This window comes from Conger conger, chromosome 5 (assembly GCF_963514075.1).
Source record: "Conger conger chromosome 5, fConCon1.1, whole genome shotgun sequence".
Taxonomy (NCBI): Eukaryota; Metazoa; Chordata; class Actinopteri; order Anguilliformes; family Congridae; genus Conger; species Conger conger.
Genome location: NC_083764.1, coordinates 7,915,062 through 7,927,809, shown reverse-complemented (window position 1 = coordinate 7,927,809; position 12,748 = coordinate 7,915,062). Strand labels below are relative to the sequence as shown.

The 12,748-nt window shown below is 45.1% G+C and overlaps 2 protein-coding genes across 2 annotated transcripts in view; one reads left to right on the top strand and one right to left on the bottom strand.

Annotated features, from left to right (window-relative positions):
- Window positions 1–8,671, bottom strand: part of cdc40 (cell division cycle 40 homolog (S. cerevisiae)) — a 39,307-nt gene extending 30,636 nt beyond the window's left edge. The window contains exons 1-6 of the mRNA XM_061241593.1: window positions 8,392–8,671; window positions 7,469–7,555; window positions 7,205–7,334; window positions 4,803–4,889; window positions 3,371–3,510; window positions 1,358–1,454 (exon numbers count right to left, since the gene is read on the bottom strand). Of these exons, the coding sequence (XP_061097577.1) occupies window positions 1,358–1,454; window positions 3,371–3,510; window positions 4,803–4,889; window positions 7,205–7,334; window positions 7,469–7,555; window positions 8,392–8,574 (724 nt within the window). The 5' untranslated portion in view covers window positions 8,575–8,671. The remainder of the gene's footprint in view (window positions 1–1,357; window positions 1,455–3,370; window positions 3,511–4,802; window positions 4,890–7,204; window positions 7,335–7,468; window positions 7,556–8,391) is intronic.
- A 1,055-nt stretch (window positions 8,672–9,726) lies between these two features.
- wasf1 (WASP family member 1) overlaps window positions 9,727–12,748 on the top strand; it is a 74,672-nt gene continuing 71,650 nt past the window's right edge. Inside the window, 1 exon segment of the mRNA XM_061244170.1 lies at window positions 9,727–10,105. The gene's annotated coding sequence lies outside the window, so the exon portion shown is untranslated.

Below are 12,748 nucleotides of genomic sequence, written 5' to 3'. Positions count from 1 at the left end.
AGCGCTTTGGATAAAAGCGCTATACAAATGCAGTCATTTTTACCATTTCTCAGACCGCAGATACAATGGGGACCACAGGGGGTTGACGGTTTCCCCACTAGAAAGTTTTTCCTTTAACCACACATGCCGGCAGTTTGGAGCGATCAGGTCTGAGGTTTTGCTCTTCTGTTACTCTGTAAAGCGTGTTTGTGACAAATCTCCCGCAAAAAAAAGCGCTATGCAAATAAAAATGAATTAAATTAAAGGGTGACAGCTGAACATTTGTCAGGACGTAATTATGCTGCGAGGGCGTTTCCAGACGTGTGTGTGTTCGTGTGTGTGTGTTCATGCGTGTATTCATGTGCATCCGCACGTTTGAAAGCATCCGCACAAATGGATATTAATGCCAACAACATACAATTCCTGCAAGGACACAGAAATTGTGTGGGGGGAAAAAAAACCCAAAAAAACAGCATGAAAACTGCAACGCAGGAGATTTGTTAGCTGGTACCCAGCAGTGAGGCTTGCGTAGCGGTAGTGGTGCTAGCGGGAAGCGCTAACGGCACCCCCGGCCGGCTCAGCACGCAGTCTGGATGAGACTGAGGGAGGAGGGGGATTCGAGCAGTGTACTTCGATCCTTCCTGTACCAACGAACACGGCACCAGCTCTTCAGCGGAGCCCTTTAACCGGGGATATCTGGCGTTTCTGCAAACACACAGGAGTCTGGGGACCCCCGCTAGCTTAGCCCTTATCGTGGTCGACGCAGAGTCAACATTAAGAGTCAATATTGACTGAGTCCCCGGCAGCCAATGTACAGAAAAGGAGCTATGATGTGTAAAGGTGATGTGACAACTTTCGGGGCATTATTATTTTTTAATTTTAAATAAATAAATAATACAAAATTGAGACTGGGCGATAACGACCCAATATCAGGACAGTGATTGGATGATTTGGAAAGTTACCCATTACAAGTTGCTGCCAATCAAATTTAAGTTGCCTTTCCCCTGTAATCATCAAGGCAATTCACTGCCAACAAGTGTTGCCCCAAAAAGATGCCCTGTGTAGCATCACCTTTAGAACCCAGCACATCACATGAACTATGATCATCTCGTGGCAGTTCTTGTTTCCACGGCGATGACCACTGGGGGGGGGGGGGTGTGTGCTAAGGTTCACTGACACACGCAGAGGTCAGAGGTCAGAAAGGGGGGGCGGCGTGCCCCGATTTTAAACCAGCCCCGAGGTTACGCCATGGCTGAGTTAGCACGAGGTTACGCCATGGCTGAGTTAGCACGAGGCTACGCTATGGCTGAGTTAGCACGAGGCTACGCTATGGCGGAGTTAGCACGATGCTACGCCGCTAACGGTAAGCCCGGGTTACCGTGGAGGACGGTCTTCTCCTCCGCCGGGGCGTCCTCCTCGTTCTTCCCTTTCTTCTGTCGTTTGGCAGTGATCTCGTCCAGCTCCTTCTGCTCCTCCTGCGAACACGGAGAAGTCAATATTAGCTCAGAGAGGGAGAAACGCAGGCTTTTCTGGCACCCGCCCGTTTCCCGTGGAGGAGCGGGAGGGCTCGGTTGGGAACGCCTCCAGCTTTACCCGCGGTTACGGACGTCCGCGGAGTCGTCTCCCCCGTGTTGACAAACCTGGCAACCTGGCCGCTTCAGGCACCGCTGACAAATTCATGAGGAAATATCTGGACGTGCTTTCAACGCGCTGCCAAGAAATAAGGCGGAAATAATCACGGCGCTAAATCGCTCATAAATACGCCCTTGATTCAATAAGGATAAAACAATCAGAAGGCACAACGAAACTGAAAGATAGACGCTCTCTGTGTTTATAGAGTCCCGTTCGCAAACTGACAGCCAAACCGGCCTGCATCAGTCCGGTTTAGGGCCAGTCTAAAAGCAAATAAACATGACATGAGGAATCGTCTTTAAGAGGATCTCAGGGACACTGGATTTAAGCACACATCACAAACGGCATGTTTACATCCATTACCAGTTCTCATAAGGTCCCCTCGCAATTACCCAGCTACTTCCGAGTCCCTAGTTCAGTTGCATTACATTATTACTTTAATGGCATTTGGCAGACACTCTTATCCAGAGCGACGTACAGTTGATTAGACTAAGCAGGAGACAATCCTCCCCTGGAGCAGTGCAGGGTTAAGGGCCTGGCTCAAGGGCCCAACGGCTGTGTGGATATTGTGGCTACACTGGGATTAGAACCACCGACCTTGCCTGTCCCAGTCATTTACCTTAACCACTACGCTACAGGCCACCCTACCGCTCAACCACAAACAGAAATCATCCCTCTCTTACAGCGGAAATAGAACTCCGTTGAATAGAAATACTTTTTTCCAATTATCAAACTTTGCCAACACTAACCGTTTTGCCAAAACGCAGCCCAATCAAAAATTAATTGTCTAAACCAGTGGTAAGCAACCTGCTCCTGAAGGTTTTCATTTCAACAGGAACTTGGCACACCTGATCCTACCCTGGTTTACACCGTTCCGGATGCAACAATTCATACTGTAGCTGGCAACGTGATGAATTCTGAAGTGACAACAGCGCACAATAACAACTAACCACCACAGCAGAGATTCGACAGCATGACTGAAGGGAAGCCGCACAATGCCAACAGCATGCTCACACCTTTCACGGCGGCTAAAATCAATTCCCCGCCCGAGTCGAATTCAGTTCAGCGTGGGCGGAACACGAAGACAACGCACGCCCAGGATTAAGCAACAAGACAAACAATAGAAAGTATGACAGAAAATAACATATAGTTTAAAAAGTAATCATTCACAAAAGATTGGTTCTGCAGGTTTTTCATTATTTTAATATAGAAATAAGTTAATGTTTCAATGTGGTTGGAACACAGACCCATTATGCCGCCAGTCTGAGAAATGACGGGCTTAGAGCTGGCTCTTCTACAAAGCAAGATTTGTCATCGAGGGAACAGACTGTCACCCTGGATAATTTTACTCAGGGAAACAAAAAAAAGAAAAAAAGCCCAAATCTATTGGCACAACAGTGGCTGCTGAAGAGCTTTATGGCCAAACTCTTTCAGTGGCACCCATCATGTGAGAAAGAGGCGCTGAGATCCCCAGCTTCCACTGATCACCCAAATACATCAAGAAGAGCCGTTTAATTCAATTTCCATCCATCACTTTCAAAGACCCAAAAGTTAGACCCAGACTTTTATTAAAAAGTAACCTTGGAAAAAGTCCAATATGAAACTGAAATACTTTTCTGTCAAGAGTGTGGATGAATGAGTGCAGGGGTGATATTAACTGGATGAATGACGGTCACATAAAGAACTGCCCTTGATAGATTCCCCGCAGCGCTGCTCCCTGCTGAAAGGAAAGTCGGAAAGTCGGAAAACGGGAACGTACTTCCGACGGTTTGGCGACCTCCTTCTCGTCCACGTACTTGGCCCAGGGTCCCAGGAAGCTGTCGATTTCGGAAGCGTCGCCCCCCTTCAGTTTTCTCCTCTTCTCCGCTTTCTTTGCGCAGGCCTCGAAGACGGTCAGTCCTATGGTGACAGAACAAATTTAAATAAAGAAAAACTAGCTTCACCTTTGGTCTTGATACCCGGCTTTTATCAGAAACTTGTACCACTCTCATACTGGTTTCTATGGAGCTTTCAAAAAAGGGATTACATAATCTAATTAACCCTCTGAGGTGTGAGGTCACAAATATGCAACTAGAATGTTCTTAAGTGAACATTCTAATGCCGATGTCACAATCACTGCTGGTGACTGAAAGCAGTGGAGTTCTAGAACACTGACTGAACACTGAAAACTTTTTCTTTCCCTTTTTTTAAACATTCCAAAAGCCACTTCTAAAAGCTTGTGATTCCCCCCTCCCCCCCCGCTGGTAAAATAGTAATGCATGTCAAGAAAGTGCTCACCATCCACAATTTTTTACAACAATGCTGTGATAAACCACAACCATTTAGCCACAGCCAGTGTTATTAAAAACCTCTACTTAGCTGAGATCATTTGGGAAAAATGCACAGAGCTGTATTTTAGACTCATGTTTAATCGATGTCCACAAGCGACCCCAAACCCCACATCATTACAGCAGAGAGATCAGAAACACGGAAACTACACTGCGCTGCACTTCAACAGTCGAGTGAGCCTGGGAATAATGCAGCCGTTTCACATTTTCAGGGCTAATGGAGGACGGTGGAAGTATACAAGATGTACAAATATGATGCACAAACCAGTGTCTCTATCTTTTTTAATGATATTTTTAAATGATTGTCCTCCCTTTTCTCCACAGTTTGGAATGGCCAATCTTACCACACCATGGGGCCCATCCACACACTAGAACAGAGCTTTAACAGATACCTGACTCCAGGGCCCATCCACACACTAGAACAGAGCTTTAACAGATTCCAGACCATGGGGCCCATCCACACACTAGAACAGAGCTTTAACAGATACCTGACTCCAGGGCCCACCCACACACTAGAACAGAGCCTAAACAGATTCCAGACCGTGGGATCCAATAATGGAGTTAGAACAGATACCAGACCATAGAGCTCATCCACGCACTAGAACTGTGCCTTAACAGATACCATACCATAGAGCACATCTACACACTAGAACAGTGCCTTAACAGATACCACCTAACTCGAGGGCCCATCCACGTACTAGAACCGTGCCTTAACAGATACCAGGCCGAAGAGTCCATCAAAGTACTAGAACAGCGTCTCTCTCTTTTATTACCAGAGATTAGCACTGCAACACTGCCGTTGATGTGAAGGCAGCGCAGGGTGGTGTGAATAATTACGGACGTCTGACGTGAATCCGCCATTACCTTTGTTCTTCTCAGCCTCATCGACCGCTCCGATGTAGCTGCTGGAGGAGACCTGGCTGGTGTCCACGGACGGATCGAGCGCGTAGCCTGGGAACGAGAGGGCCGCCGTCAGCCGAGCGCCGGAAGGGTGATAAACTTTAACGGCCGTTTCAGACGCGCTCCGAACGGCCCCGTCGAAACGATGCGTGAACCGATAAAAACGTACCCGTCGTCGAGTTTGACATTTACGGAGGGCGCTGGCGGTTGCATTCTGCCATTGTTAATAATGTGATTGTGTGTTTTCATTGATCTGCTGGATAATAATATGCGATTAAAAAAAACGAACACCCAAGGTACGTGTTTGGCTGGACGTGCGAAACGGATCATTTTCGGCCGTTTTTGGGCCTATTAACTAGGTGTGAGTGCGGTTTAGCGTGTGAAGACCTGCACTTTCCATGGGCTTCACTGTCAAATACAGATGCAATCAGTGAAGTGACAAACAACAAGAACGTGCAAAACCTAAAACATTTTAAAAAATCCAATCAGATATATTAGAGAACCAAGAGCATGCTAAAATCGATATACAGCACACATAAATAAATAATCATTCATACATGTAATTGCAACTATAGAATTGTGTGTGCGCGGAAAGGGAGAGAGACCGAATGAGAAAAGCATACAGCCAGCAGTACTGCGGCATGCAGCAGGGCCCAGGATGAGAGGAACAGACTTATCTTAAATAAGAACGTGGGTCAAATAATTATGTATGCTTCTTTCACGCTTTATATTCCAGTGAAATCTGAAAACGGTCCAGTAGATCCCTGAGAGTGCTCAATAAAACATGAAGCACACCACAGCGAGCAACGCTGCAGTTTATACATTTTACGTGCGTGTTTACAGTATGTGTACACTTGATATCTTTATAAAAACAAGACAAGGTGGCCATTTACAGCCATATCCCAATTTGGAAAGAACAACGGCGTTCATAAATCCGTCTCATCACGGCAACATCCTCTGCTAACGTGGGGGAGTGCAGAGAAGCGGACGCTCCCTTTTCTAGAACTTTCCACCATCTGCAGTCACTTCACTTCGGCCGTACTGCAGCGGACCTGGGCGCTCACCACACCATCTCTTCAGGCTACACCTTTTCCTCCCTAACCCACCACCATGATTAGCCTTATATATGCCATAGACCAGGGGTCGGCAACCCTGGTCCTGGAGAGCCGCAGGGTGTGCTGGCTTTCGTTGTTACTTGGCATTAATTGATCAATGAAAGCCGTTGATTACACAGTTAACTCGCCTCACCTGGTTTCTTGGGTCTGAATCGGTCGCTTATTTTAAGGTGGAGACGAAAGCCAGCACACCCTGCGGCTCTCCAGGACCAGGGTTGCCGACCCCTGCCATAGACTGTAATGGCACTTATATAGTTGTACAGACATTATTGTTTTTTTTTTTTTGTATTAGCTATTGTATTGTTGTACTTGGGGTATTCTTGTTGCCAACTGTGGTATGCTAGTTTGGAAGTTGATGTATTCTTCAAGGGTTCCGATTGTGTCTGTATGGTTACACTAGGACTCGGAACTGTACTGTCCTCTCAGGTCCTCTTCGCACTTGTACTTGTGTTTGATCTGCACTTCGTTGTACGTCGCTCTGGATAAGAGCGTCTGCTAAACGCCTTGTAATGTAATCAGAAGAGTCCCATCTCAGTACAGACACCCAATCAACCGGAAGAGTTACATTACATTATTGGCATTTGGCAGACACTCTTATCCAGAGCGACGTACAGTTGATTAGACTAAGCAGGAGACAATCCTCCCCTGGAGCAATGCAGGGTTAAGGGCCTTGCTCAAGGGCCCAACGGCTGTGCGGATCTTATTGTGGCTACACCGGGATTAGAACCACCGACCTTACCTTAGCCACTACGCTACAGGCCGCCCCACATGAGTTACACCATGTTATTGCACGGTGAGTCGAGAACAATGCTGCAGACTCAGACCCTGAATAAAGACTACGATAGACACCACTGCTTCAAGACAAGTTACCCGACCAACTACTATGTCTGACAAAAAAAAACGTAATTACATTTACGTTGTTAGAGCGGATGTAGGCTTCAGGTTATTGCATCAACAAAACGTAACTAAGTTCCGTACCGCTAATTAGGTTACACGCATGTTTAGAGCTCACTCCATTACAGTACAGAAAGGAAATTCAGCAGATGCTACAGTTCTTCCCGACAGCCAAATGCTTTTTTATTTATTTATGTTCTGCTGGCAACGTCCCCCACACACGGGTTTCACTGACCACAATGCAAATGTGGCGAGTGGCCAATTCCGAAACTTTTCATCCAAGGCCCAAGATTTCCACTTGTGAGGAACAGGCCACCTTGGTCACTACGCTCTGATCAAGAGAGGGCTCCCGCTTACCGTAGGTGGAGAACGTTCTGCGCTGCTGCTCAAACATGAAGTCGTTGACATGAGCTGGCTCGGCAAACCCCGACAGCATGTTCCTTGGGGCTGCCATCTGCTGGGTTTTGAACGGGTTGACTGGGCCAAACTAGCGTAGAAGACAGGAGAGGGGTGCCTCAGAAAAGTGGACACTTAAGACATGCAACTGATCAAAAGTGACACTTTTCATGCATGTTGTTGTCAGTGTCACTGAATTTGGGGGAAAGTAACCCATCCACTCACCTCTGGAGCAAACATGGTGTCAAATGTTGGATTAAAGGTGACCTCCTTTAGCGAGGGGTCCAGGTGAGTTCCGGTCATTACATCTTCCTGGAAGAAAGGAGGGAAGATGGAGCGTGTTGAGCAACTGATGCACAGCTACAAAGGGGCGGCCTGTAGAATAGTGGTTCAGGTAAATGACTGGGACACACAAGGTCGGTGGTTCGATCCCCGGCCTAGCCACGATAAGATCCGCACAGCTGTTGGGCCCCTGAGCAAGGCCCTCAACCCTGCATTGCTCCAGGGGAGGATTGTCTCCTGCTTAGCCTAATCAACTGTACGTCGCTCTGGATAAGAGCGTCTGCCAAATGCCAATAATGTAATGTAATGTAACAAACACAGGCGTGATTCGTTCTCGTTAGCAGTCAGTCGTACCATTGAGGACGATTATAATTAAATAAGCCTAATTAACACACACACATCAACAACACTATTTTAAACGGAAAAACGTGAACTATTCTCTCACCGCTAGCTAGCTAGCTTAATGAATTATTGCTAGCATTGGAGCTGGTACAGTAAGGATGCAGTACGCCCTCTCATTTAGCTTAGTACTTGTTAAAGCACACTAGTTTTAAAGTACGTTAACGTTACGCCTAAGGTTAAGTCCAAGTTTGAGTGGCTATCGCTTCAAAACACCAGCTAGCCTAGCTGGCTAGCACTTGACTAGCCATCTCGTTAGCTTGCTAGCGAACATCGTCATGGATAACGTTAGCTAGCTAGTTGGCAAGTACAATCAAAACGCAAAATAATAATGAGCGTAGCTTATTAGCTAGCTAGTGTTCTTATCCTAACGTAACTGTTAGATATCCACGTTGCTAGTTTGCTACGCAGTACGAAGTATATATCTTGGCTAACGTTAGCTAGCTAACAAACACTACAACCTTTACCTTTACTGCGACCTCTGGGGCTGAATTTAGGAGCGCCAATGATGTCTTTTTTCCCGAATTTAGAGGAAGGAGATGTGCAATTGCGTCTGGGTCTGTCATCATTGGTTTTATATTAGCCTCGGCATCATTATCCGAGTCTGAATCCGTTCCGTACGACACAAGAGACGCCACGCCGGCCGACATCTTGGATGTTGTAAATATCGGACAGGAAGTGTCCTAAAAGATAGCAACTACTGTTCAGATGCTAGAAGAGTAAAGAAATACATAGGAAACACACAATATAGTACCAAATATACTTAACATTGAATTAGCGTTGGATTCTTAAATTAAACTACGTGTCTCAGTATTCACTGTTCCAATACTGAGAAACGTTAATATTTTTATTTTGAAGACCTTACAGGACAACGCCAAGCCACACTTTGGCAGCGCATTCAAATATGATTGGATTGTAGGTTCCTCGCTGGGTTCTAAAAACCAATTAGGCACAACTGCGTGTGTGCGTGCGCAGAGAAAAGGAACTTGTGTTTGCTCATTAACCATTTGAAGAGTAGGTTGTTTTGGAACGTTTTCTTTTTCTAAGTAAGCGTTCTAGAACTCCATCACTTTTAATTACCAGTAGCGATTGTTACATCGGCATTAGAATGTTCAAAACAAGAACACTCTATTCACATATAATCTTAAACCTTACAGGGTTAAATGTTAGAATTTACCGCGGTCTACATTGTAATGGTCTACCTGAGCAGCCAGCAGAGGTACTGCAGATACTATGCAGAAAATTTAGAGCAAGCATACACCACATATTGCTTGATGAAAATGCACACGACGAACGTGGTGTTATACATCACTCTATGGAGTTGTATGATTTTAGCGAGAGTTAATCAATCTACCTTAATGATCTATAAAGAAATGGCACAATGTTTAAGAAAATAAAATAATAGAAATACTAAAGGTCGATTCAAATGCATAACTTAACGGAGCAAACAAATAGAAAATAAGGGGAATTTTTTCTATAGCCTCTAATAAAGGTTCGGGAATGTCAATCAGAGCGGATGCTACTATTAAAACAGACAGCAGTGCCGCCAAATTGAAAACACACGTTGTTACAGTGCACTATTCCAGAGATAACCGAGGCCGCCACAGGATCAATTTTCTATGGGGGAATTTGCAAGAACCGTTACCCTCCTCCTCCTTGCCTTGGATTGGACGCCACTGTGTAAGTGGGAGTATTTATTGGGAAGATGTCCAATCAAACGAGGTCACACATTGTATGCGCCTGTTTGAGGTTTTTCTCCTCCCGGTTGCTCGGGTAGCTCTCCAACAATGGAAAGTGGTACGTACCATCATGAAGGATGATGGGTTAATTTGCCAATCAAATTGCATCGGACATCTCAACTTGGCAGGAACGAGTAATTACATAGATGCGTCTGGTTCAATTTTTTGAAGAAATTTCACTTAAAACACGACCTTCCAAGAACAAGAATAAAACTGTTTCGATAATTTTCCGCTACTGTACATGAACTTTCTCCCTTTTTGGGAGAGGGATTGTGTGTTGATCCGTCGTTGTTATCCCAGACGTGGTTCATTATATGCTTGCAATGACAACACTACAGTAAGGAACTGGAGTGGATATTTTAACTGAAGGAACATCGGCGAATCCGGGTTTATACATTGCGAGCGATGGCAAGGAAATAGGAAGAATACGATAAATTCTCAGGTAAGACAGTCTGCATGTGGACTAGTCGGGTACATCTGCAGCCAGGAGGAATGTATGCATTTAAAATAACTTATTTTCCAGCTGTTAGCTCGCTAGCTAGTTGCAAGCTAAAGTTAATGTAATGTGGAGTTAAGTAGCTTGGTCTTGTATGGTTTTAGAGATGGGCAGCTTAATTGGTAGTTATAGTTAGCTAACCGTAGAGTCTTCGGTGCCGGGTCGGTAACTGGCTAATAATGTTCATGTTAGTCACTTATCAGTCCTTGCGGCGGTAGCGAATATGTTAGTCCATTGGCTTGCATAACGTACCTAGCCTACGGAGGCAGGTGTGAATGTATTGTCGGGACATTTAATGCGTTTGATAGCAGCCGAGTAGTATTAGCTGCTTTTGACTGTTTTTTTCATGTGACAAATAAATGATCTATGATGAACAAATGTCCTACTCTTGTAGTGATAATTAGTTAGCTACCAGAATAGCGGAACCGTTTTACTCTTTCAGAAAAGTAACGTTAGCTACCCAGCTAACCCTAGGTCTGTGAAACTGATCGTGTCTTCAAGTATCTAGGAGCTAGCCGGCCAACTCGCTGGGGGAAGGGATCACGATTCCACATCTGTATAGCCAGCTAGCTAACGTTAGCGAGTTACTACCAGCTAAATACATCGCCTCTTTCCATATCTAAGCTAACTAAATCTCTCTGTTGGATATTGATAACTAGCTATTGGAAGGGATATGTTAAAGCTACACTCCAGTGCGTTAACGTTAGTTCTTCAGCTAATAAAATTTTTAATTTTGCAAACGTTAATGCATTCATCTGAAATTTTTAAGCCACATAGCTTGCTATGTAACGTTAAATGGCAAATGGCACTATGTTGCAGACGAACAGTTATTTAATGTGGAAAATTTTTACTTTCTGACTATCTATATTATTCCCGATGATACACTGTCGGATACCGGGACAATCACAAGCTAGAAAATCCTGCAAGATAGACCCAAGTACCCCGGAATGCCTGCACACGTTTTCCCACTGAAAATTTCAGTAGACTGCTACGCTAGCTAGCGAATCCTTTGCCATTCTCAGATGTGTCATTCGAATATGTTGTGTTTCGCCTACTGCATGATATTCGCATTTAAATGGGACGCGTGGCCGCGTTTAAAATGTGCAGGCAGATGAACCCGCTTGGGGGGGAGCTTGTGAAATCGGAAACCTAGTGCGCAGTGTACTGTCTTCGGCGGAGGCAAACAAAGCATCGTTTGATTTCACGAATAACTATAACGCGATCAGTGCCGTGATCAGATAATGTTGGAAAACAGCACCGCTAGATAGCCCCCTCCCAATCAAGCCACTGTATTTATGGCTGATTCAGCTCGAATAACTGCAGCCTAGTTGCGAAATCAAAAGTTAGCTAGCTGTTAGCTGTAACCAGGCTATTTTTACGTGAACCCACATTTACACCATCCGAAAAAGAAAGCAATCTAGCTAGCTATATCTTCTGGGAATTCTCAATGTATAAGTAAAGTGGTATACGCAACTGCTAATAATCACAGGCGAACATGTAGAGCCAGCGTAAGTTGCATGGAATACATTCATTTTTGTTTGAGCTTTACAGTTGGGAAGACACAGGCGTTATATAAATTACCTCCCAGGGATTTGTGATCTCATTGATACTGTAGCTAGCTAATTGGAATTTGCACGTGAGATAGTATGCTGTGGTGTTGGCAGATTCGTTATTCCATGTCTATATATAAATAACAATGTTCCGTTCAAGGTCTAGCTGGTGGTAGAGCGAGCACTGTCTTGATTTCATTGTGGTTAGCTTGGTTTTCAGTCACAATGACGGACCAGACGGAGCTTTTTCCACACCGCAATGTGATGGATGCGCTACAGTACGGAACTCCTGGCTGGCGCTGCCTTCCGAGGTTGCGCGCGCCCACGTCGGTTCTGCAACTTTGTGCGAGAAGAGCGCGCCGCGCTTTGTGCGAACGTTTCAGGCCATCAAAATCCCCCCTCCACGTCAACTCCACTTTACAGCCAGACGAGCTGACAGCCTGCAGTTCCGGTCCTGTTTTCTTGCTCCTTACTTTTATCATTTTCTCTTTTTTTCTTAACATTCATCTTGTCCCACTTTTGCCTGAAAATGGAGCGTATATATCGTAGTACGCCGCACAGAGAACTGAAGGTAAACACGTCTTTCAGTAATTAAGCCCCCTCCTATACCACGTTTAGATTGTAGATGTGCGCAAACTGCTCCTGATTCGTCTTGGAGAGAGAGCCCCACCCAGCCGTGTCCATTTCTGTGCCAAAACCATATTCTTCCCACAGATGAATAGGCGCAATGATTGCATGCGGGTTCTATGGTGTGCATAGAATTCTCACCTCACGTTCGGTACGTTTATCAAAGTCTGCTGATATAAACTGCTTTCTTTGAGGTCACTGACCATCTCTAGGCACATCCTGTATAGTGAATGCTATTGCAACATGGAGACTGTTTCTGCACATGATTTAGGATGAATTCAGGTCATTTTGGACTCGGTTTGAACTTTTTGAGTGTTATTTAGACTGGCAGTGAGGGCTGACTCAGCTGAATTTCCATCGAAGTGTCACAAATTACCTGAATTCACCCTACATTTTAGGCCAGATTTTCTGT